The following is a 24658-nucleotide window of genomic DNA, read 5'->3' on the forward strand; positions in this document are numbered from 1 at the left end:
ATTCGCGCAATGGGTCTTATTTTCATTCAGAGGAAGTTCTCCTCCAAACATGACATATTCAAAAAAATATAGTAATAAATATAAACATTTTCTGTTCGTGAGAGCATGACTGTATTGAGGCAATAAAAAAAACGTCCATGGGGAAAAGGAAATGGCTGCTCACATCCAAACTCCACTTTTATATATATATATCAATACTACGTGAGGAAATGGCATGGGCTTGATGGCTAAAACACAATAGGGTCAAAAGGTCAGGTAACATGATCATGCAACCATTCTTTACCTATTAGGGATGACATGTTGCAAATGAGGTTTTATAAGTATATACAGTTTTGTACTGCTTATTCAAAACACTTGTTACTGAAAAGTAATTTTTTTAGATGCTTTGTCAGATGTGTTCAGCTCCAGGCGAGATTGATTACTTTGAAGGGAGACTCGGAAAACAAATCAAAACATGATCGTCAGGATGGAGATCATGTCTCATTCTCAATGAAAGTATTTTTTTTAAAACATGTAGAGGCATGGCTAGCTGGCCTTCTAGGGACACAAGTTAGCCTCTACTCACGCACACCCATACGCACACCTTCCATTTTATCCAATTTATTACAAAAAGAGCACATACAAAAAGGATAATATACAAGCCTTGAAATAAAATTGAAATAAAAAAAAAAAAAACAGTTTGGGTTTAGCGATGCAACTTTTAAAATCATTATTAGTAGTAATAAATAAAGTACAAAATTCCACCAAATGTGAATCTAACATTTTACACAATACGCTCATCCAGTTCTTCATCAACACACTCATCATTAATGAGCTATTGCTTTAATATTAATGATAAATAGTTCTACTCTCCGATAAAATATCCTATATTGAAAAGCATTGCGCTGTCACAGCTAAAACAGCAGATATCTCATACAAAGGTGGCGGTTGCCCTTTCACTGGCACTTTTTGGGATATTTTCTCTTTCCTTCAGTTTTTATTTGTCAGATGCAAGCAGCAGCAAAATGAATTATTTGTATTATTCTTAGTGTAATCTGCAAATATTTTCACCATATACTTATATACCATCGAGAATATATATATATATCCAAACCTGAGAAAAACATGCATTTTTAGTTAGTTTGTGCTTTAAGAGATTCTCTGTTCTTGTTTTCCCTTGAGAGAGGATTGTGAAGGGAAACATTGGATGGGCTCTGAGTGACGGGAGGGATGGACGGTCATGAAAAAATAAAAGGGAAAGGAAAGTGAAAGATGGGAATAATTAGTGTAGCGTCGATGAACACAGTGAAACGTGCCTCTTTCTACAAAGGTTTCGGTCAAATATTTCTTAAATAAAACAAAGGAGTTATTTTAAAGGAATGATCAGATTAGGTACGATTTAGAGTTTAACAAAAAAAGAAAAACTGGTTATGTCCAAATACTCCTAAATAGCTGCTTTCATTTCTCACATAAGGTAACCACAGATCTATTTGGTTAGTGAAAGCATTAATATGCCAACCACGCCACTTGATGATTCCACACTTCACTTATGGGGGCTGACATATTTATTTCAGCTTGCAGGTTGGTCAGTGGTGACCTTAAAAAGAGAAAGGAGGGAATAAGGGAGGAAGGACAACATTATACACTATTTGGACATGGATTTGGGGTAAATGAGTGCAGGAGTGAGTGTGGTTTAAATCATAAGGTAATATCTCTTGACACTAGAAGCGAGGCACTTGTTGGACTCAAAACTACATGTTTTTCTGGAAAAGAGGTAAGGAGAAATATTCCATGACAAAGACGAGAAGGAACATGCTTTGTTACAGACAGAATGGATAGAAGGATGAGACGCAGAGAGCTGGAAATGACAAGAGTATATAATAATGATGATAATACATCTATGTTCGTAAACTGTTATGCCAGTGAGAGGGTTCCCATGTTAAAACTAAGAGTGCAAAATGAGAAACAGGAAAACAATTAAACTAAAAACCATTTCACTTCATTGCAGTTTGTCCACTACGTCACAGCATAGGGGATAAGGGAAAATTGCATTGAATGGAATGTAACCAAGATATCCACAGCACCACATGAGAAGAGCAGGCCAGACGGCTCAGCTCGGGACAGTAAACATAGCATAGCCGGCTCGGGGAGAGATCAAACAGCAGGGCTTTTTTTGTTTAATTTCTTCATTAAAAATACAACTGCATGCGGAGCATTCCCAATTAAAACAACGCAAAAATGAGGTAAATCATTTTTTGTTATTTCTAAATAAATTGATTAAATTGCAACAAAACAAACTATATAAAATTAAATATGTACCCATGATATCTACAGTTAGTAATAAATTATGATTGTTAAATACTTAAGGCATCTCAACTGACAACACCCTGTGTAAACTATCAAAACATCCCATACAAAACTCCACTAAAGGAGGAGGCAGTATCAACACTGGCAGTGCACAGGACAGTAAGGGTCTGTCCCAATCCTTCACAACTAAGTCCACAGGGCAATTCGATTTTTCCTAATGCTTCAATACTGAGTCCACAATGCATATGACAGATAGGTTTTTAAGGATTGGCACTGCTATGTAGTGTTTATGCACATTGACTTAGACGTCACAGGGCAACAGATCAAAAGGAAAAAACATAAAACATTTAAATCCTTTTTTTATTTTTTACAATAAGTGTTCTATGACCCTTATTTTGCCCCCCCCTCCGTCCGTCCGTGTGCACTGTGGATACTGCCCCCATCACACAACATTCTACATTGTTGTTCTAGCAATACAGCATAGAAACCAGCATAGCAACAACGAGGGGAGATCTGTCACACAAAAACACAAGTTCAACAACTAAGCTCCTCACTCGGTCCAAAACATTGCGCGTTTATATACCTAAATATACAGAAACCAACGCAAATGCAATACCAAAGAAAGAGGTTGTTGCTATATCTATCATCACATGTGCTTGTTCTTTAGGCAATAAGGTAAACGTCACAATAGGATTCCATTTTGTTTGCCACCTAAAAAGGGGCAGGATGAACACACGCTACAGGTCAGGGACAGCCACTGACATGGTGCTCAGTTCTTTGTTAGTGTTGAGAAAGATAGTCACAGCTCAGATTAACTAAGTCATGCACAGACAACCCCCTCCCCTCCCTTATCATTTTTTTTGTACGCTAACAACAGCCCAAGCCAACATTGAAACATGCATTTCACTACACTGCTCAGCCATAACGCCTGCGCCAGGAGGGGATGGCACGGAGTCGCTGTTTCCAGGGCAGCTAACCCTCCTGCATACCCAGAATGCCCCACACCTCACCCAGTCACTGCAGTGCATGATGGGGGATTGGGTCTTACTACATTTCTTTTTTGCATTTTTTAAAGTCCTTATTTGGCTTTGTATTCTACAAGCACTCCAATCAAACCACCGTTAATCTAACTTCTATGTTCCCCTTTAACCCTTGACACACACTTGAACCCGCACTTTAAGTTTGTCACGCATGATCACGCATTGGTTAAATACACACTGAAACACACACACTGGGGCAGAACACACACATTAACCCGTGCTGCAGCAGGTCAAGCGATACCATAACTCATTTGGTGAAACACTCACTAACCTGTGTATTTACTCAAACACACGCCAACCCATGCATTGGGGCAGGCCGACATGGCAGCGGTGAAATAGTCGTATAATGTCCCAACACTGATGACAGCATCAGTCCCAAGCAAATGTACAACTACTGTATTGCTGTGTCTGATACTGCTACTGTACTACCACAAATGATCTGTAGGCAAACATGGCGACAGGGCTTTTACGTGATTGATTTAGATTCCTGTTGTGGCAGAATAAGCAAGATGTGTGTGTGTGGCCGGCTGGCAAGTGGGGTAGTGTGTTTTTCACTCAGTACATTAATGTCATGGCTTTAAGAACATGCTACAAAGACACAGGAAACAGGACACACACCTGCCTCCCCTACCTACAACAACACGACGGCAACATCACCCCACCTCCAGCAAGCAACTAGTAAACCCTGTGTGTGTGTGTGTGTGTGTGTGTGTGTGTGTGTGTGTCTTTTTGCCCGGGGATGTGCTTTTATTGAGAGAGAGAGAAAGAGAGAGAGACTCCATTCTCTCGTGCAGTAAGTAATCCTGGATTGGCTCAGTAAAGCGTGAGTCAGAGGGTGATGTCACATGACGTCTGGAGACATTTGGCAAGCACCCGTGTGAGGAGGGACCAGGGTCGGGGTGGATGGGAGCAGGAAACACACCAGGGTGATTGACAGCAGCCAGGCCGTCAGGCTTCACCCCCGGGCCATCAGCTGTCAGGATGGAGCTGCGTTTCGATGTCCACGCGGCAGATTGGACACTTTCTGCTGGTCGCCAGCCACTGGTCCACACAGCCCTGGTGGAAGAGGTGCATGCAGGGTAACCGCCTGGACGGGCGAGCGGGAGAAAAGAAGGTAAATCAATTCACATATATTGAAAGAAAGAAATATATGGTATACACATCACACTGGTTCAGGATATTTGATATGCTCCCAAAGGTTATTGATTAACGAGACGCAGAAACGGACACAACAAATCACCTTTGGGAGCATATCAGTTGCAGCCTACTCATTATTCGGAGAGTCCTGACCGTCATTACCTGACATCCTCTGCGTCCTCCAGCATCGACAGGCAGATGGTACATTTCTCATCCACGTCAGTCTCCTCGTCTTTCTCACCAATCTTCATATCTAGAGGCTTCCTCTGTGGACCAATCGAATGACATATCCAGACTATAATCAAATGGGGTCATCAGTGCTCAAGAGTTTTTAAAAAGAGACCAAAGGCTTCAGAAGTAAGCGACATTGCTTTTTTATTTATTTATTATTATTTAAAAAAATAACTGATTGTATACAGCACCATAATCATACCACACAGAATGCTAACCTGTGCTTGTGTATCTATGAGTTTGTGTAGTTGAGGTGATTTGGAATCATGCTTTAGTGGCGAGGTAGGCCTGTCTGAGACTTGTAAAGCCCACAGACCTTGAGGATGTCTTCTAGGTCTAAGACATTTGCAATATAGCTCCACTAATGTGTCTATTTGTAGCTGAAAGGCCTGCCTCCTCACCTTCTTGTATTTGTGCGGGAAGGTGAATCTCTCTATGGTGGTCTGAACCGCTCCTCTACTGACACTTCCCAGCCTGTCTTCAAGCTGCAACAGCTCCTAGGGCACAGGAGAACAAGGCTTTAGACAGAACTTCACTAGGCATTTGCAATTTCAAGTGCACTGGTAACGGGATATAGAACGGATAAGGCATTGCCGTTAAAGCTAAATTGTTAAAAACATGTATAGTACACATGTATAACACTAGTAACAACAGATGTAGAATACAGCTATAGGTAAAACAGAATATGGTAGGATACATCTAGAGATGGACGTTTACCTCATAGCTCTCTCGTACAGCCGAAGCGTGGCGTGAGGGGTTGAGGCTCTGTAGAGCCAGCAGGTGGAGCTGGGGGTATGGATAGTTTCTGATCTCGTGCACAACCTGTCGAAAAACACACAAAACACTTTATTCACAGAACATCGTAAGATATGACCAAACATACAGCACGGGACAGAAATCAAGCAAAAACCTAAACCTAATAGAATGGCAAGACAGACGCCAAACAAAAGATGTTAAGAGACAGACAGACAAACCACCAACATAGACCCCAAAACAGGCAGCACACAGTCTGAAAAAAAGCTAAAGCGGAGATCTACAAAAACAATAAACAGACATAAAAAACAACAAAGCAGAGACAGACCAAAACAGCCAAGTCATTGATGTACCACTTGAGCAGAAGTCGTGTTCCTGGGAAAGTGGTGCATTCTGGGGGATGCCGCCAGGTAATGCTGATAGTGCTGTGGAAGCTGCTGGAGCTGGTACTGATGATGAGAGAGGCCAGCATCCACACTGAGGTCCCTACGAACAGAGGGACAGTGAGCGACCTAGATTAACATCAACACAGAATATGAAGGCGTTTACAGACAGGCTGCAATAAATAGAAATTATACCGCAAGAACATCTGCCTACTGTTTGTAGAGACCAGGTCTCGGTTGTTGTCAGCTCGAATGTTGTCATTTAAACACTGTTTGATTGGTTGACAAGATTAACTCTGCTCATTGGTCAACCATGCACAGCGGCCGCTCAAGACTTCAGCTAATTTCATATTTTGGCACCTCGAGCTCCGGGCTAGAGGCGCAGCTCATGGGAGCGAGCCGCTTCTGTAAAGTGCCTGATGAACAATTATCAAATCAAACTTTACTGGTCGCGTACACAGTTTAGCAGGTGTAGCGAAATGCTCATGTTACTAGCTCCTTACAATGCAGTAAAATGTCAAACACTTAAAATGTAAAGTGGAAGGAAATACAAAAAAAATAAATCAAAGAAATCAAGAACGGCAGGACAGTTGAGCTATGATCAGTTTAGCATTTACCTCCCAAATGGTTAAGGTTAGGATTTTTTATGGGTATGCTAATAATAGATCTGTTCTTATGAGTAACTTGTACCCAAAGCCATAAACACTCCCGAGGTGCTCCCTACAGGCAGGTGGAGAGACACCTAAATCAACAAACACACTAATGCCAGACAGACGCGGCGGAACAATGACTTAACGTCTCCACGGTTCCCGGTTTCATTTCAAACAGTGACTCACCAGTCTGTGCCCTCGGCCAGGTAGCGGGGCTGCTGGCTGATTGGCTGGGGGACGTGGAGGGGAGGGGAGTAGTCATACCCCAAGCGGAGCCTGTGAGGGTTCAGAGGAACGCGCTCCTGTGTTCGTCTGCACGGAGGAGGCATTTACATCCATTAGCATTTGGTAATTGGAGGGGCTGTAGTGCTCTAATGACTGTTTGTGTGTTTGTGTGAGAGAGAGAGAGAGAGAGAGAAAGGAGCGATAAAAGTATCAAAGTGTGTGTCTTAATGAGCATTCAAGAGTGTGTTTTAACTGTGCATGTCAAAGTGTCTAGGAGAGTGAGCTTAAAAAAGTGTGGTCATACCGGGAGTGTGGCAGGATCCTGCGGTGCTGCGCCTCTAGAAGCTGCTGCTGGATGAGGTATTGCTGGTGTAAGGCCTGAGGTAGAAACGGAGGCCCCTGGACATCCTGGAACTGAGGGGGGGCCGGCAGGGCCGGAGGTTGGTGGGGGGCTGGGGACAGGTGAGGGGCCAGGCCAGTCTGGGGGGGCTGGCTGGCATGACCCAGGGGGAACTCTGCTGAGATGGGAGCCTGGGGGGCCGCCAGGTTAAAATGTCGGCAGGAGGTAGCATGGCTGTGCTGATGCCTGGTGAAGTGTGCTCCTGCAGGAGACAAGCACACCCAATCAGGATTCAGAGGAAGTAGGCCCCAACCAATCAAGACAAAACCGAAAAGACACTCAGCCAATCAGACGATAGAGAATCACACCCACCCGGAGAATAGACAGACAGAGTGATCAACCAAGACAAGAGAACACTCACCCAAGCAGAGAAGACGCCAGAGAGAGTAGAAAGATTGAGTGATCACACCAATCAGACAGACAGTGAACAGCCAAACAGATAGAGGGAGTCAGTCACACTCAATTAAACATCACACAGAACTACACAGACATTTTACATTACATTTTAGTCATTAAGCAGATGCTATTATCCAGAGCGACTTACATAAGCAATTATAGTTAAGTGCATTACTCAAGTCACATCAAAACAGATCTTTCACCTAATCGGCTCGGGGGATTTGAACCAGAGACATTTCAGTTACTGTCCCAATGCTCAATGCTAGGTTACCTGCCGGCCACAGACCGATCTAATGATAGCATAATCACACAAATCATTCTCATACAGAAACCAAAACCACGCACACAGAGTTTAAACCAACAGTCAGGACACAATCGTAAAAACACACTCAGAAACAGACTGACACACACGAGATCACTCACACACAGTCATACAGATTAATCATACACAGAGAGAAAACAGAAAGTGACCTCACCCAGGAAGAAAACACAACAGGTGAAAGAGCAGATGAAGAACAGACAAAGTGGAGCGATCTCTAACCTCCAGAGAGAGCCAAACTATCCTGCTCATATCCTGCCGTTCTACAGAGTCAGCTGGGAGTGAAGGGTTTCATTGGGCACCGACCGACTGGCCTTTGGTTTGATTTGGACTTCATGCATGTCTCTGATAATATCAGCTAAGTTTGATTTCAAGGTTTGCTTTAAGTAGGTTTGTATAAAAGTTATAAATAAGTACCCTGGGTTTAATTGGACCTTGAATGAACATAGTTCGGAGTTCCAGTGTATGAGAATGTTTAACGTGATGCGGCGGTACATATTTTCAACATGCTACTTATTCACAAGGAATACAGCCACGGTCTACCTGCCTCTCCAGCTGTGAGATGTAATTGCAGTATTACCATTAGACCTCTGAGCACTAGGCCTATAGGCCTCTCTCATTCTGGAGCTTGGCATTATGGGATCCACCAGCCGCTTGGGGTGCGACTCAATAGTCTAAAGTGGGGTCCTCTCCTCGTCTCATTTTCTTAAAATCTTCGCTGATCTGGAAAGACAGGGCAGGTGAACACAACATGGCAGACAGACATGCCAAAATTGCTTTCACTTGTCCAGGTCCCGGTTTCCCGATGGAAAGTTTTTTTTAATGGTGCATCTTTCCTACAAACGGCCGAAGACGTAACATGCGTTTCCCAAAACACCACGAAGAAAGAAAGGTCGCTAAGTGCGTTGTTGGAGGGTGTTTCTATACTGATAAGATGGAAAGAAAGGAAGCGCTGCTCTCGGATCAGCCTTCTCCATTCAAATAATAGCTTAACATTAGACGGATCAGCTCCGAGAGAGATATTACCACCTACGGCTGCATATATTGAGGTGGCTTATTCTAATGCTTACCCAATACAAATTCACAAAATGACCGATTTGGCACATCATGGCCCGCATTTTAGGCTACACATCATGAAAAATATTGAGACAAATTACAGAAAGTAGCATACAAGTAGCAAAATAGAACACAATTGAACATTAAATGTATTTCAATATGATTGAATAAATAGGCTTATAGCCTACTGTTTATTTGAATGCAGTCATCTTGGTTTTCATTTGAAGCATCTTTTAATATGTCGCTGGTTTGTATCAATTGAAAAGACATTGGCAACTTTGTATTTGTAGTCCACTTTACTCTGAAGTTATCGGCTGTCAGAGACGGATAAACAAAGTGATTCTATGTTTAGTGGACATCTGTGTATGAAGTCAAGGCGGGAGGGCAAAAAAAAGCATTTAAAAACGCACTTAGCGCTCTACAAGTGGTCTGAGGCAGGCGTTAAATTACGAGTGTTTAAGTGCAAAGTTAATAACAATGGTTTTGAGAAACAGTTCGGAGATTGAACGATGCTCCAACGAAGGTTCTAATGATGAACTTAAGATGCTTTTGGGAAACCATCCTTCACACAGATCTGAAAGAGAACTGGGCTAGAAGGAAAGGACACAAGAGGAAGCCAATACAGACAATTAGACTATTGAGGTGCAGACCTGTAGCTAATCCTACACGTCCATCTGAGGCAAGCTGCTGCTGATATATTCCCCATGTATCACCCCCGGGTTAATGCCGCCTCTCGGTCTGTCTCTCTGTCCCTCAGAGGAGGAGTTGTGAAGCGCTGGCCAACCTGCTGAATCAGCACACTGCTGGGTCGCAGCCAATCAATATCCATTACACCCAGAAGGGAGGTGTGGTGAGGAGGGGGAGGCAGCTGCTCCTTCAGCCCCCGTTACAGCCCCCCAGCTGTCTGAGCTCTCATATAAAAAGCACAGACCCACCGACTAACTATGAATGGACAGGCTCCATGTAGGGACATCTTTAGTGCTGTCCTAGTTTATTCAGCAGGTTATTCCTTACAAAACAAGAACAAAAAAGGCAACACTTTTTATTTTTACTTACTCCATAGAAGGGTCCTTCGGAGGAAGGATAGTTGACATATAGGTGACATTTGTTCAACGTTTATATGCCTGTAGAGTATATTATGTTGAATAATGTAGTGAAAAAAATTGCCAAATGAAAAATGTTATATTTTCAACATTCATGTCATTTTACAATATTCATAAATGAACGTAAGAAAATTGTGATTGAAATCAAAATACTACTTATATTACAGAGCAAGCGGAAAAGCTTCATATGACATCAATTCTTGCTTTGTAGCATCTATCGGATGAAACATTATGAAGTGTTAGAGGCCAGAGGAAGGCCAAAATGTCAAATATTCCAACTTCAATTAATTATTTCTCAATTAAGCTTTAAGATACAAAATGTCAAATATATGTCAACAATCCTTCCTCCAAAAGACCCTTCTATGGAATACATTGTGAAAATCCCCAAAGTCATGTTCTTTTTTTGTTATAGTTTCGTGAGGAATCACCCAAGCTGTGTGCTTTGACTATTATTGTGATAATAAAACGACACTACTGAACTCCATATATGATAAATGGCTCATAAAACAGCTATGCAACTTTGTTCTAATTTGATGCAGAGAAGAGAGGGTTTAATCATTATCTTTACTGTTCAGAGGGGAATTTCAAGTAGCACTGCCTCTGTAATGATTATGATAAGCAGAGGTGTACTTAATACTTTTAGCTGATAGTTGAATCACATTGTGTAACCAATTCAAGTGACAAATGTATTTATCTGATACAGTGGTTGGACTATTTAAATTACAACCCGAAAGGTTACTTCAGATCAACTCAAAATTGTATAATCCCCCCACCCCCTTCTACATCATAGCCTACGTAATTCAAAGCAGTTTGAATGTTCTAGTCACAAACCAAGATGACATATTCTGCTTGGTTGTTCTTTTGCTACAGTATATATTGCCCTGAGACATAGGAAACCCAGTGAACCTCAGCCATAAGAGGAGAAATTGTGTTGGCTGGCTGAGGAAGTAGAGCGGAGGAAAAAAAAAAATGTTGGCTTCTGGCTTTGGTGGAACAGAGGATGCCATTTCAAAGCATTTTCATTCCGTTCTGACGGAATGCTTTACATTTATGTTATTTTACAATATTCATAAATGGAAGAAATGGGGATTGAAATAAAAATGATACTTATATTACAGACCTCAATAACAAATGGTTAAACTGACCCCAGTAACAAAGGAGAAACATGATCATACTTTGTTTTTAGATTTGGATATAACAATATCTCAGGGTGGATGTGTCCTATGATGACAGGGTTGTCCACAGTATTTTTTAACAAGGTGGTGCTGCTGAGAAGGGGGGGGCATTGCCCCCCTTTGGACTCAAGAGATTGTTTCATTTTTGAACACCTGTCACAAGGTGTGCGAGCACCCCTCTTACATTCCTTGGAGAGAACCCTTGATGATTCTAATCATAAATGGACCATGAAATAGCCTACTAAATACACCTTATTTGGCACGCATTGCACCATTGCACTGACACAGCCTGAGCAGCATACAGCCTCTATAGCCTATTATTGACTGTCTGTCTGCTCATACCTCTGTGCTGAGCTCGGGCTGCAAATCTCCTGACTGGTGCATATCTGTGCTCAGACCCTCCAGAGCTGCACGCACACACCCAGCCCCTCCCTCATGGTGCGGCTGCGGCATAGCTCCCCCTCTTGACTGACAAGCCTGTAGCCCTGCCCACCCATGAATGCAGCAGTCTGACGTCCAACCCGGCTGTCCCTGCAGCTTTATAATCACTGCTACTACACCCCCCCCAACATAATCCCCATCTACACTACACACCCCATTCCCTCGGCAGCATAAGCATCCCATTACTTTACAACGCACATATAGAGGGGTGAAGAGGTGTGTAGGCTAATCAGTGCAGTATCTATCAACCAATCATGAAGGATTTAGTACCTAGGTCTATCTGATGTAATGGCATGTAATGTGCCCAAGTGCAGGGTTTAGTAGGAAATTGGAAACTGGTTTGAGGGGGTAGCTAAGAAACACCTTATGTTTTACATATGAATAACCCAAAGTACCAAAAGACTCATAACTCATTATGGATGTAGGTGTGCGGTGCATACTAAAGTATAGTAAGATCAGGTGCTCATATCAATCCTAGTGATTTGTGCATTATTTCATCTCATGATTAGAATACACATGTAAAGTCTAAAGCGGCTGCTTGCATGGAACACTACAGTGGGGTTGAATCATTTATGTAACTGACTGCCGAATATGACCTTGACCTTGTAAGTGTTTGAAGAAGGCGGCGGTGACAACCTTTACCTGTGTGCGCTAGGTAGGAAGGCTATGAACCTTAGTCAGATATCTTAGGTTTTTTGGTACAAGAAACTGTCATAGAAAGCCTCTTTTCCCAAAACATGAGAACCATTAAACGAGGGCAGTTCACTATGCACGAAAAGTGCTCTGCACTATCATTGCAGACTTATTTAATTGGACATGTGTAGAGCAAATTTAACACAATTTAGCCTACATTTCTATCAACAAATGGGCAAATAGGCATAACAAAAGCGACCCGTTTTATCTTTTCCGTGTAGAAATATTTGGCCATTTTCAAATTGCACTTAAATCGGATCCAACTTCGTCTGTGTATAATAGTGATACAACCACATAGAAGTCTGCTTAAGACATTATCCAAAAGGTAAAACAAGGCCACTCACTGAGATTTTATGCTTTTGTCACAGATTTATACCGACTTAGTGTTGATGCAATGTCTTTTACTGCAAAGTGTATTGAGCTGTTCAAATGCATTTTAAATACAGTATCATTCATTGTATAAAGTTGTTTTGCTAATTGAGTTCAGTTTGATGCTGATTGATCTAGCTCACCTGAACAGCTAGGTGTCATTCCATATTGAAGCAAGAGAGAATTATGGATCTAAGTGTATATGTCAAGGTAAAGACTTCACTTGTTCCTTGCGCTGTAGTGTTGTCAAAGTAAAAGTTTCACTTGCTAGTTTTGAGATACAGGCAAGTCTATCTATTTGCTAGTTTATATAGCAAATATAACAATTGAAATGCCTTATGTTGACCAACTCGGTCTGTACAGCTATTGAATGGCTGGTGCCACTTGTGTCAAAACTCTTTTCAAGAACACCAAAGTTAACAGAACCGGCATAACCTCCATAGCATTTAAATCAGTGTTTTATGTTGCGTGTCATGTAGAGGAACTTCAAGGTGTGTATTCAGCCTCATAACAAAACTCAAAATCTCCCGTCCTGGTCAGTTTCTGAAAGACACCAATTCAAGATTCATTATTTTGCAAAAGAGTCAACGCCAAATTCATCAGTTGCGTGCGACATATATGGTGCATATATACGGAATAACACTTTTGTAACCAGATTACAACGATCTTTAAAAAAACAAACCGAGACTGGCAAAAAAGGATGAAAGGAAGAAACAGATTTTGCTCACTATTACTACTACAGTAAACAACCAATGTGTTACAGCTACTACAGTAAACAACCAATGTGTTACAGCTGACAAGAGTCAAATACAGATGGAATGTGTATTGATTGGAGGAGGGGGGGGGTGACTATGGTTCCAACATTAATCCCTGCCTCCCATGTCTCAGTTAAAATGTTTTTTCCCAGTAGGACCAAGTGATTTGACTGTCCCTAATCCTATGATTGGGAGTGGGGAGAGAGCAGCACCTTGAAGTGCCTCCACAAGAGAGAGATGAGAGCACAGAGAGAGAGAGGGGGGGGAGAGGGGGGGGACTGCCTTAGTGATGGCACGGTGGTGGGGACACACACACATGGAAATCAGCAAAAAGCACACTGAAGGTTAGGAAAAATACTACAAGTCTTTATTGGAAAATATTAGTATGTGTGGCACTGTGTGATAATAGTAATAATAATATAACTACATGCAAATAAAGACCAAAGGCAAGGCTTGACCATGCTCTGTAGGGTTAACAGAACAGAAGCAGCATCCAATGAGTAGATGTGTATGCTACAGCACATTTCAGTACAGCAGGGACATCTCTACACCAAGATTACATTGGAATCTGCTGTTCAATGTGAAAACATAAAAGCAATAAAAAATGATCATGCATTAGGTTCTAATACAAGAACATAAGGTAGAGAAACCACAACCAAAGAATAAAGACATTTTGATTCTAAAAAGGAGTTCTACAGCAGTGCAGGATATACACATCCCTGTAAAATGGATAGCATTCTGTGGAGGTGTTGAGACTGGGGAGTTTAGCATGACTGTGGATCACAAAAGGGATATTAAAAAGCAAGTCAAGTTAAGTCTCGCCGATTCGCTGTGACGAACTAAATGGGTTCATTCAATTAGAAGAGACAAAGGCTTGTACACGCGTATAGGATTATGGCTGGCCGTTTAGCCACTAGAACAGGTGCATGGACCATCAAAGGTGGCAATTTAGGATCGTTTGGGGAAAAAGGCACGCAAATTAGAATGCAGATTTATTGCAGCCAGTTGTCCAACTGGTTAATTGTGATTAGGATGATAGCATTTGGAAGGGGGAATGAATGTGATTTGTTTCAAACAGGCTATCAGGTCCAACTGACAAACGCAAGGTGGTACAATGCACCTTAGATTCAAGAGGGATGACTGGAGACAGCTATCCACAAGTTCGATCAAGCCTGGCTATAATCTAATCGAGGGGCCAAGGGGTCAAAATGTATCCACTTTACAGAAATTTACAGCAGAATGTAGTCTATCCACACTGAATGGGAGAATCACAATGACATTTTGTAGTAATAGGTCTAAGGCTACAATGGGTTATTTACTAAAGAGCAACATGACAGTTTAAATAAAGACAAACTGTTTTCTAGAGAAGGTGTTATTCTTTAGTCTGTTACACAGAAGGATACGGTATGAGTGGGAGAACTCGGGTTTTAATGCCAATGTCGTCTTCAGATGGAAAGAGGAAATGAGGAAGAAGGGGTTCACAATACAGCTAGATGCAGAGAACAGGCAGAGGCTACAGCAGACAGCAGCAGATGATCGTTAGCTACACAATGGAAGGGGACAAAGGTCTGAGAAATGCGGAATGTAGCGCCAGCCTCGATACTATGGAACAGGAAAAAAGAACACAAATAAAAGCACAATGAAATCATTGGTGCTAATGCATGTCTTTTAAAATGCACGTTCATATTATTATTATTACATAATTAGTATAGCCTTTTACTGCATATCGAGGATGTTACTTCTTTTGGTCGATTTGGCTAGTATGGTGTTTGCAATCGAGCGAAACAAAAGGCAATCAGTTGTGCTCATGTTTTTTCCTGGAATCTATAACGTTAGCTTGATAGCTCAAAACTAGACATGGGGTTTGGTTTCGGGTTTGAGAGAAGAGAAGAAAAAAAACAATTTACAAAGCTACGGGATAGCGTTTCTGACCGTACTATAGTTCACTAAGAAGAAAACGCGTCACTAGACCGCAGTGCATTTTAAAACACCTAACGTCAGCTAAGCAGCTCAGATTGATTGAATGTGGCAGTCGTTTTCGGGAGTTAATTGCGTAATGAAAAATGTATATAAATGAGGGATTTAGTAAGCCGACTTAAAGTACAGCCTCTGCCAATAACATGAAGTTACCTACACCAAATAGTTCGATGAAGTCAACTAACCACCACACAGCACACACACTAACACTATATTGTCACTCGCCAAAACCAATACGTGCGGGTAAACAATTGATGTCACTGATGTGATGTTCGCTAACCAGCTGCTCGATCAGAGTAAATACAACAGCCAGTTCATGTATTAGTCGACGGTGCAAAACATACATTTACCGTTAGAGTACTGTCGGCCAAATTGGATAGAAACGACTCCGTTAGCTATATCCAACTGTATTGTTAGTTAGAAAATGACTATTCTACTGATGGTCTCCCCGCGTCTATCAGCCTAATAGTAAGGCAGGCTCAGCCAGGGTGGCCCATACCAGATCAACTAGCGGTGTCGGCTGGCTAGCTACCATTTTCCTTAGTTAGTTAGCTTGATAGGATAACGTTTGGCTTTGACAATAAGAATTGCAAGCTAGAAAAAGGATTGCAAACATTGCGCATTCGTTATAGTTACATCAGGTACACACGTTGATTATTTCGTTTGACGTTGTTCGATTAGTTACAACCTTTAACGTTACTGCAAACCCAGATTTTATTCGCTCGAGCGAAGCTGAGCTAGCAGGCTGGCTACCTAAGCAGCTAACGTTAACTGGCTGGCTAGCATTATTAGCTTGGCCTCTGGCACTGCAGATGGCATCTAGCTTTAATATTTACATCATACAGGAACGAGAAAATACCTAAAAAAAAATGATAAAATAAATACATAACTTTACCTCTATTTCTTACAGAGCCAAACACGGGAAGAACCAAATATCCGACATGTACTAACACCATCCTGGGTCCTTTGTTGTATCGCTAGCCTGTGAGACAGATGGTCCATGGAAATGGTCCCTTCCAATCCTTGCACATTCAAACGGACAGGCTGCTCAGCTGCCTGGCATACAAAGACAGAACGAACCAATCAATGAACACCTCTCTTAGTAAGCCTCTTCCTGTGGCACACGGGACAGCCAATCAAATCAGCGACTTGCGTTTTGTGAATTACAAAGAGGTGGGGATGTCCGTCTTCTGGACATCTACTCAAGTCAATCACGCTCAGATCCGTCCTGTGTTGCATATCATTGCATTTCTTTCATACCAACACACTATACTGCTAAAAATGTACACATTGTGTCATGTTCCGAAATGTACTACAGGACATTTTTGTTGAAGGCCTATTATTTGAAAGAAGGATATTGTCATGCCATGGTGTCCTGGCTAGACTCTCCAGTCTGCACCACCAGAATTAAGACAGGAGCTGAGCAAGTCTGACATGGGAACAGATGGAGAGGGGTGGTAGAGGGGGTCACTAAACTCAATCATTCTCTACTCAGTGGCAACCCTTATACTGCCTAGCCTACCCACCACTATAATCCCCTATGGTCTTGCACAAAGGACCCTGAGCTCTATACTGCATCCCCGTGGTCTGACTGTCGAGGCCTTTATGGAGGTCATGCTCCAGCCACAGATATAACCTAATTTACCCTTTAGTTTCATATCATATTGACTGAGAGACTGACCAACACTCTTTGACATCCCCACTATCAAACTGACCCTTTACTTAGTATGACAAGTAATCACAACGGTCATATTGATCAAATCAGGAAGAAAAAAAATTGAAAACCATTCCTATGCATTGTTGCCCAGATAAATCAGACAGACACCAGTTGAGAGGTTTGGTTAATTTTGTATTTTTGGTGCACAATATTAATATTCATACACAAATAGCGTTACACTGATCTCGGAAATCTGATGGGAATAAAAGCCCCATCACATAGCTATTTTTGGATAAAAGGATATTCCTGCACACAGATTAACTTCTGAATTTATTTGCAGAGTCAAGCAAGTACATGGTGGACATTTTTGTTTAATATTGTGTGTAGGCTACGATCGTTGGTGTGTGAAATGAATTGCAAACTCAATGCAGTGACAGCTCGGTAGTCTTCCAGCAGGCAGCAGTTGAAATGAAGTCAACACCATTTTCACGCCTATGACATGGCGGGGGTAGGGGAAGGTAAATGGTGACATGCAATATGCGATACAAGCCTGTGGATTGTTTACAACATATTGAATAACCTAGTATTTTACCACTGATTTCAAGGACTCGCTTACTGGTACTTAACGATGGTCCTTACCTCTGTGAACATTTCGTTTTGATTTCTGCTAGGACAGGGCCCTCTGGTGGTCAAGTGCGTACTCTACAATCAGACATCATTTCAATGAAAACGGCACAAACCAACAGCTACTCAGTTATACAATCACCTCCTTCAGAGTTCCCTAAAATACCAGCACATAATTTAATTGATTTTCTAGGCTAGCAAAATATCTATTAGCAATTGTTCTACTCACCAATGACAAGGGGACTAGCCATGGTTATTAGCATACAGCTGTAGTGGTGGCCTCAGGATTAACAGAGATGGCAGAAGGGCTCCAGGGTTGAGGTTAGGATAGGCAGATTGCACAGCTCCGGTCCCCCTTGCCTGACCTCTGACCCTGTCCCTTTGTGGGTGAGGGGGTCATATTGTTCATGAAGAGAAGGAGTCCTCTGTGCTGTTGGGGTACTGAAGGAGGGAAACACTGCTCTACACAGATATTGAATGAGAGACGAGTAATAAGTGAAGCAGAAACATCATCCCTTTGTCACTCTGATAAGGCGAAGACACTGACAAACCCAACAGTATTGACAACATGGGAATTACATTGAGAAAAAAAAAATCAATCAACACAGTCCTTAAATAATACTATATTTATTTAGTTTTAAAATAGTTTCCTTTTTGTTCTACAGACATAATTTCAAAGAAGTCCAGGACTTGCAAAATATTAACACTCATTTCTTGTTAATTTAAAATAATGACAGTAAAATAAATTAAACAGAACAAAAAGGGTTAAATTACTGAGAGCGGGTTGAAACAATGTTTGACTTGAGGACAAAAATGTAACAATGGTATGCGCAACCATACTTGAGTAATGCTGCCCAAGTATCTTACAGAAAGCAATCCACTAAGCCTAAAAGGTATGAGCAATATCTTAACTGACAAACAATAATCATAATGAAGAGCTACAAAACATGAATGGGCTTAGCGGTGTTGCATGCAAGAGAATAGGTCTGGAATAAAAAAGGTACATTTCAGAGCTAGCTGCATGCAGTGGAGAAAACTGGCCAGTTAGAAACCGTCATGGTGATACTGAAATCCCAACATAATCATGTCATCATCTAATTTACACAATATTTTTCTCTGGGAGGAGGATGATGTTAACACAGTCAAGTTGAAATCAACTAAACAACTTAAGAATAAGTTCATAGACCTCAAAATAATTTAATACATGCAAAGGGAAATAAAAGCTGTCAAAAGCTTAAATATCACAAGTCTGTAAGGATTTGAAGTCTTTCGTTGACAAAAATTTGATTAGACTTTGGTTCAGTTCCTGGTGTCGAGGAGGACTTTTCCCTTTCTGTGACCAGCAGGAGTGAATTAAATGCTTCAATATAACCCTCTAATGAGGGAAAGAGAGATAGAAACCAAGAGGTTCATGCAGTTCAAATGGATGTGATGTTTCATACCAGACCATTGGTAAAAAATAACCAGGCGTGGTTGCAGTCTCACCAGGCCTGAAGTACTGCATGAGTACACAATAAACAGGAGAACCAGGTAGAGTCCTGAGGAATCAGGGTTAAAACAATTCATACATTAAATAGGTATCTCTATAAAGCCCCCAAATGGGCACAACACTCACCAGTACTTTCCTTGTTAATATCTACGTAGTAAATTCACATCTATTATTAAAATAACTTTTTTTGTAGAGGCGGCAAAATCCGCCGCACTTTAAGGTAAAAGAATATACATGACTCTGAAAGAAAATAGTTCACATTCCAAGGCATTCAGGCAATCTTCGCTTTTTAATGTTCAATGGAAGATACATTTCCTCAGATGTCAGAAGGGGGGTCTCGAAAAGTTAGGAGGAGGGATATCTCATTCACACTGATACACATGCACACAATCCACATAAGTGCATCCAGTTAGCACTGCAGGGCCATACATTCACTGACTACCAGAATGACACCTGGGACACTTTCAGACAGTTCTCCATAGCAACGGGCTGGCTCAACAGCCAGCAGACCAGTAACAGTAACAGTACTGTACATAACCTGCTATGTCAGAGGACTGCAGCAACTGTTTGAGTACAAACAGGACTGCAGCACTCATCTTGTCCTGTGTGTCTGACCACTAGCTACTCAAAGAGAAAGACGAGAACTGAACAAATACCAGTGATGCTGTTTGTTCCCTTGAATAGGAAAAAAAATATACTATCTAGCTAGCTTAGAACTTGATTTAGCTATGGTCTTAAACACATTGAGTCACTGACAGCACCGTTATCAATAGTATAAACTAAACATAATTTACTATATATTTGTGTAAGCGAAGTAAGGTCAAATCAACATTATTACTGTAGTTTGACAAGTGAGTGTGGAGCCAGTGGTCAAATCTTAACATACACCTAAAAAAGTGACTCATCGAGATGTATGAATCAGGTCAAGCCACCAAAGCCCTGTCACAGGCCGGCGGACCGTGCTGTAGAAAGTGTACCAGTTGCCATTTAGTATCAACTGAAAGCCCAGTCCAGTCAGTCGGAGAATAGGTCACCAGTCTGTAGTGCAGCAGGTTCAAGCCACTGATCCTGCCCCGCTCTCATGCAGCAGCTTTTAAGTCTCGTTACAGCTAGCGGACAGAACACAAAGTGCCTACCTACATACGTACGACAGTCTCCGGGATGAATGAGGTACAGGACAGGGAGAATATTGCTATGTGTTTTACTGTAAAACGTCTCTATGGTTCCACCTGCTCTAGTGTCTTGCCCTCTTGATTATTATATCTTTTTAAAAACCATGAACAGGGAATCACCTTAGTTAAAATAGCTTTGATACACAAGGTTCTACAGTAGGTTAAAAACAAACAGAACTCAGCAAGAAGAGTCCATGGGGCTGCATCTCAAGACACCCTATTCCCTATATAGCACACTTCTTTTGACCAAAGCACTATAAAGTGCACTAAATAGGGTGTCATTCGAGACACAGCCCATGAGTCACAGGTGGTGGCTGTAATACTCAGGAAGGGCTTCCACCATGGTGGGGGAGGAGAGGGGTGCAAGGAAGTATTCAGTGCACAAGTTGCTCAAAGTAGGAATTTGTGTCTAGTATCCTCATCCAGAGTGAGGTCCACTACCTCCGGAGGGGACACCCAGTTGGGCTGGGGGGACACGGTAGTCCAGAGCTGGGAGGATTGCCTTGTGCTGTTGTTGAAGTGCTCCCCTGAGTTGGGCTTCCAGGCAGAGGACAGGCTCTGGATCACTCCGGCCCTGGGATGGGCACATCTGTTAAGAGGAGCAGCACAATAACACAACAAGGACATTAGAGCAATGAAAGATAAATATTTGGGCAACAACATTACACTGAGGATTTGGTAAGTGCAAACTACACATTGCAGTTCACCAGTTCCTTGACGTTGTGGTTGTCACACAGTAAAACTATAATGACAGTTTTGTTGCAGCAATAAAACAGTCGCATGACCATGATCCTCAAATGAACACCATATAACGATTACAGTTTCGTAGTGGTTGCAGTGCAGGCAGATGTGACCTCGGTGTGTGTTGTAAGTTATGCTTTCTGAACTCACCTTGTGTTTTCTTGCACTCCTACTATTTCGACCTCACTGTCTGAGGAGGGGATGTTGATGTGGCCCTTGTGCTGAGGGAGTTCCCTGTGGGCCAGCTCTGCCTCCATGTGACCTGCAACACAACAATGCAACACACTTTAGAATGCACAGGGACATGTAGAGCATTGCACCCCGGTAAAACAAATACAACAAAATTAACTGTGAAGTTAAGGGACACTGAAATTATACAATTCACACACCTCTTCTGGAAGTCTTATGGACACGAATATCTGGTTTACTCTATATTGCAGTAGATCTATGTCAATTTATACTGAACAAAAATATAAACGCAACATGTAAAGTGTTGGTCCCATGTTTCCTGAACTGAAATAAAAGATCTCAGAAATAATTTCCATATGAACAAAAAGCTTATTTTGCTCAAATTTTGTGCACAAACTTGTTTACATCCCTGTCAGTGAGCATTTCTCCTTTGCCAAGATAATCCATCCACCTGACAGGTGTGGCATATCAAGAAGCTGATTAAACAGCATGATCATTACACTGGTGCACCTTGTGTTTGGGACAATAAAAGGCCACTCTAAAATGTGCTGTTTAGTCACACAATCAAATTTATTTATAAAGCCCTTCTTACATCAGCTGATGTCACAAAGTGCTGTACAGAAACCCAGCGTAAAAAGCCAAACAGCAAGCAATACAGGTGTAGAAGCACAACACAATGCCACAGATGACTCAAGTTGAGGGAGCATGCAATTGGCATGCTGACTGCAGGAATGTCCATCAGAACTGTTGCCAGATAATTGAATTTTGATTTCTCTACTATAAACTGCCCCAAATGTCATTTTAGAGAATTTGGCAGTACGTCCAACCGGCCTCACAACCACAGACCACGTGTAACCACTCCAGCCCAGGACCTCCACATCCGGCTTCTTCACCTGCGGGATCATCTGAGACCAGCCACTCGGACAGCTGATGTGGGGAAAAACGAATTCTGATTGGCTGGGACTGGCTCCCCAGTGGCTGGGCCTAGCTCCCCCTCCCATTGGTGGCCCACCTATGGCTGCGCCCTTGCCCAGTCATGTGAAATCCATAGATTAGTGAATTTATTTATATTGACTGATTTGATATGTACTGTAACTCAGTAAAATCGTAAAAATTGTTGCATGTCGCATTTATATTTTTGTTCAGTATACAGCTATGTCAATTGACTAACTGAATTGCTATGAAATACATGTACGGCAAGACGAAAAAGAAAAGGCAACCCCAAAAAGAAAAACAGCATTTGCAGCACCAGAAAGGAAAAGACAAGCAGATAGACAGTGTCATTTCTCCTTCAAACTCCAAAAGGTCTCCCCTTTCCAACCTTCAGAGCACAGTACAAAATGTTCTATTCAACCGTATCTATGTCATGGAGCTTGAGATGTGGAGGAAATTACATCATTATGACAATTTTATCAGGTCTTCATCTCTGAGAGTTTAGTTCCTATCACTACTTGTTGCACTAAACAAACAAACAAACAAACAAACAAACAATCTCCTTGTGCCTGTCAAACTGTCTGCGGATTATACAGAAAGTCATCCCAGAAAGGGAGACAATATTTCAGTGTGATATAGCGAGTTTGTAACTGACCTGCTGAGAGAGAGCACAGATGCTGTACTCTTACTGCCCCAGAGTTTGCTCCCATATCCTGGTCCCTGTGTGTTTTTAGCCTTTCATGTGTTATCACGGTTGTCCGGCGCAGGCACACTCTCTCCACAGTCACACTTAAGCTCTCCTGGTTAGAATCAGTGTCCGAAATATCATAGTGGCCCACTACGGGAGGCCCGTCTGTAGAAACAACAGAAAACACTTCATTATTCAAATCACGGTGTCTCTCAGGAGGTCTCACGTTAGCGGACTTCAGTGCTCGCAGTAGACGTAGCTACCTCCATGAGCACAATAAATGCATTCTTTGCCATCTGCCCTGTGAAAAGGTTACAACCCCACTGACAATATCATAAGTGTTAGACCAAGTTGCTTGCAGCACCCCATGGCAGATTATGTAACGGTACACAAAACTGTAGCAGAGCAGTTAGGCCATCTGACTGTAGGTCTAGTATAGCAGCGCACGATAGGATTTCAGACATGGAATGACTGAGTGGATCTGATACATCATAAAAACCCACATTCTACAACTTCCAATATTTTATTTCATGATCTTGACTGCTTAATGCCACCTGCCATGCACGGTAATGAATGACCATGTGTTTCAGTTGTAAATATGTTTGTTGCTAGACAATTAGCAAGCTAGTAATAATTTAACTATTCAACCTAAATAATTGCTGTTGTTTTGCTCAGCTGTAAATGCAGGGTTTGGTTTAAGAAGTGGGGGGACATAACCTGGCAGGTTTTTTTTGGGCCGCTAAAGCCCATTTCCTGCATTTTTACACAATCCAATATGCCATCTCTATTTAGAACAAAAAGTAAGCTAGGTAAGAGAACATTAAATATTTTAAAGTGATTAATAAGACTGAATTAGATCAAAGGTAATTCAATAATAAATATTGTGTTGCACCTTTAACCAATAGCCTAACAAATTAACATCTCTAGAAGAAAAAAAACAAAGACTTGATTGTCTTTATTAGACATCCTCTATATCAAATTTCAGCCAGACTGACCAGCCAGTCCCATCTGCCTGCACACTCGACCTCCACCAGTCTAGTCAATAACTCCACTCTCCCAACACAAGTTCCTTACCAGTTCCCATCTTTAATTTGTTTTGTTCCCAAGTGAAAGGTAAAAAAAAAAAAAAAGACAACACATACACCTCAAATATACATTAACACACAGAAACAGCAAATTCTCCAAATAATTAATCTCATAGGCCTAATAGTACCATAGAGCTCTTTTTACATCATTTTTTGCACATAATATAGCAATGTCGCTCCATCCTGTCCCTAGTGGTCCACCACCCTGCAGCGCCCCAACCCAACACACCCCACTCAGGTTTAGGATCTTAGTGAAACATTCATTATTGGTTTGGGGTGTTTTAGGCCGAGGCCAAAGTGACAACCCGCAGGATGGCAGACACCCAGGGCCAGGACTGAGCAGTCCAGCAGCTAGGGATTGCCTAAATAGGTATCTTCAATGACGTGGGCATGTTTTCAATACAGACTCCTTTAGTCGTACTGTATTCCATATAAGGAATCCAGACCTCATGAAAGTTGCCCAGTATACCCTTAATCTTGTAATACATTTCTTAGCCGCTATAAATGCTGAGATAAAAGATCATACTCTTTGCCAGAATTCAGCCAGCCTTCACAAGACCATAACATATGCAAATATTACACCTCCAGCAGAGGAATGACATTTCTATCCGCATGTAATTCAGTTTCACTGGCATATATTACATTCTATGGATGGTCTTAAACTGCAGTAATTTATGTCTGAGATTATATG

The 24658-nt window shown here is 41.8% G+C and overlaps 2 protein-coding genes across 8 annotated transcripts in view; both read right to left on the reverse strand.

Moving 5' to 3' along the window:
- Nucleotides 1-584: 584 nt before the first annotated feature.
- Nucleotides 585-16477, reverse strand: LOC106562926 (E3 ubiquitin-protein ligase RNF165). Of its 4 annotated transcripts, none has more exons than XM_014128034.2 (10): nucleotides 16285-16477; nucleotides 14816-15014; nucleotides 12801-12849; nucleotides 7010-7307; nucleotides 6667-6792; nucleotides 5801-5933; nucleotides 5412-5516; nucleotides 5096-5191; nucleotides 4626-4729; nucleotides 585-4413 (listed from the first exon to the last, which is right to left on the reverse strand). In XM_014128034.2, exons 3-10 carry the CDS (start codon nucleotides 12817-12819, stop codon nucleotides 4296-4298), a joined length of 999 nt encoding a protein of 332 aa, XP_013983509.2. In that variant the 5' UTR covers nucleotides 12820-12849; nucleotides 14816-15014; nucleotides 16285-16477; the 3' UTR covers nucleotides 585-4295. The 4 variants fall into 4 exon arrangements, with proteins under 4 accessions (XP_013983509.2, XP_045545804.1, XP_013983507.1 ...); XM_045689848.1 differs by having other exon boundaries at nucleotides 8401-12849; XM_014128032.2 differs by lacking the exons at nucleotides 12801-12849; nucleotides 14816-15014 and having other exon boundaries at nucleotides 5096-5188; nucleotides 16285-16476.
- Nucleotides 16478-18281: 1804 nt separating this feature from the next.
- Nucleotides 18282-24658, reverse strand: part of LOC106562929 (uncharacterized protein C18orf25 homolog) — a 36371-nt gene continuing 29994 nt past the window's right edge. For 2 of the 4 annotated variants that reach the window (XM_014128043.2, XM_014128046.2), the window contains 3 exons: nucleotides 22850-23047; nucleotides 21223-21334; nucleotides 18282-20920 (listed from right to left, as the gene is read on the reverse strand). In XM_014128043.2, the coding sequence (XP_013983518.1) occupies nucleotides 20722-20920; nucleotides 21223-21334; nucleotides 22850-23047 (509 nt within the window). In that variant the 3' untranslated portion in view covers nucleotides 18282-20721. Of the gene's footprint in view, nucleotides 20921-21222; nucleotides 21335-22849; nucleotides 23048-24658 lie in introns of those variants that run through there. The other 2 variants (XM_045689852.1, XR_006757622.1) reach the window with 2 other exon arrangements.

Source organism: Salmo salar, chromosome ssa11, assembly GCF_905237065.1.
Source record: "Salmo salar chromosome ssa11, Ssal_v3.1, whole genome shotgun sequence".
Taxonomy (NCBI): domain Eukaryota; kingdom Metazoa; phylum Chordata; class Actinopteri; order Salmoniformes; family Salmonidae; genus Salmo; species Salmo salar.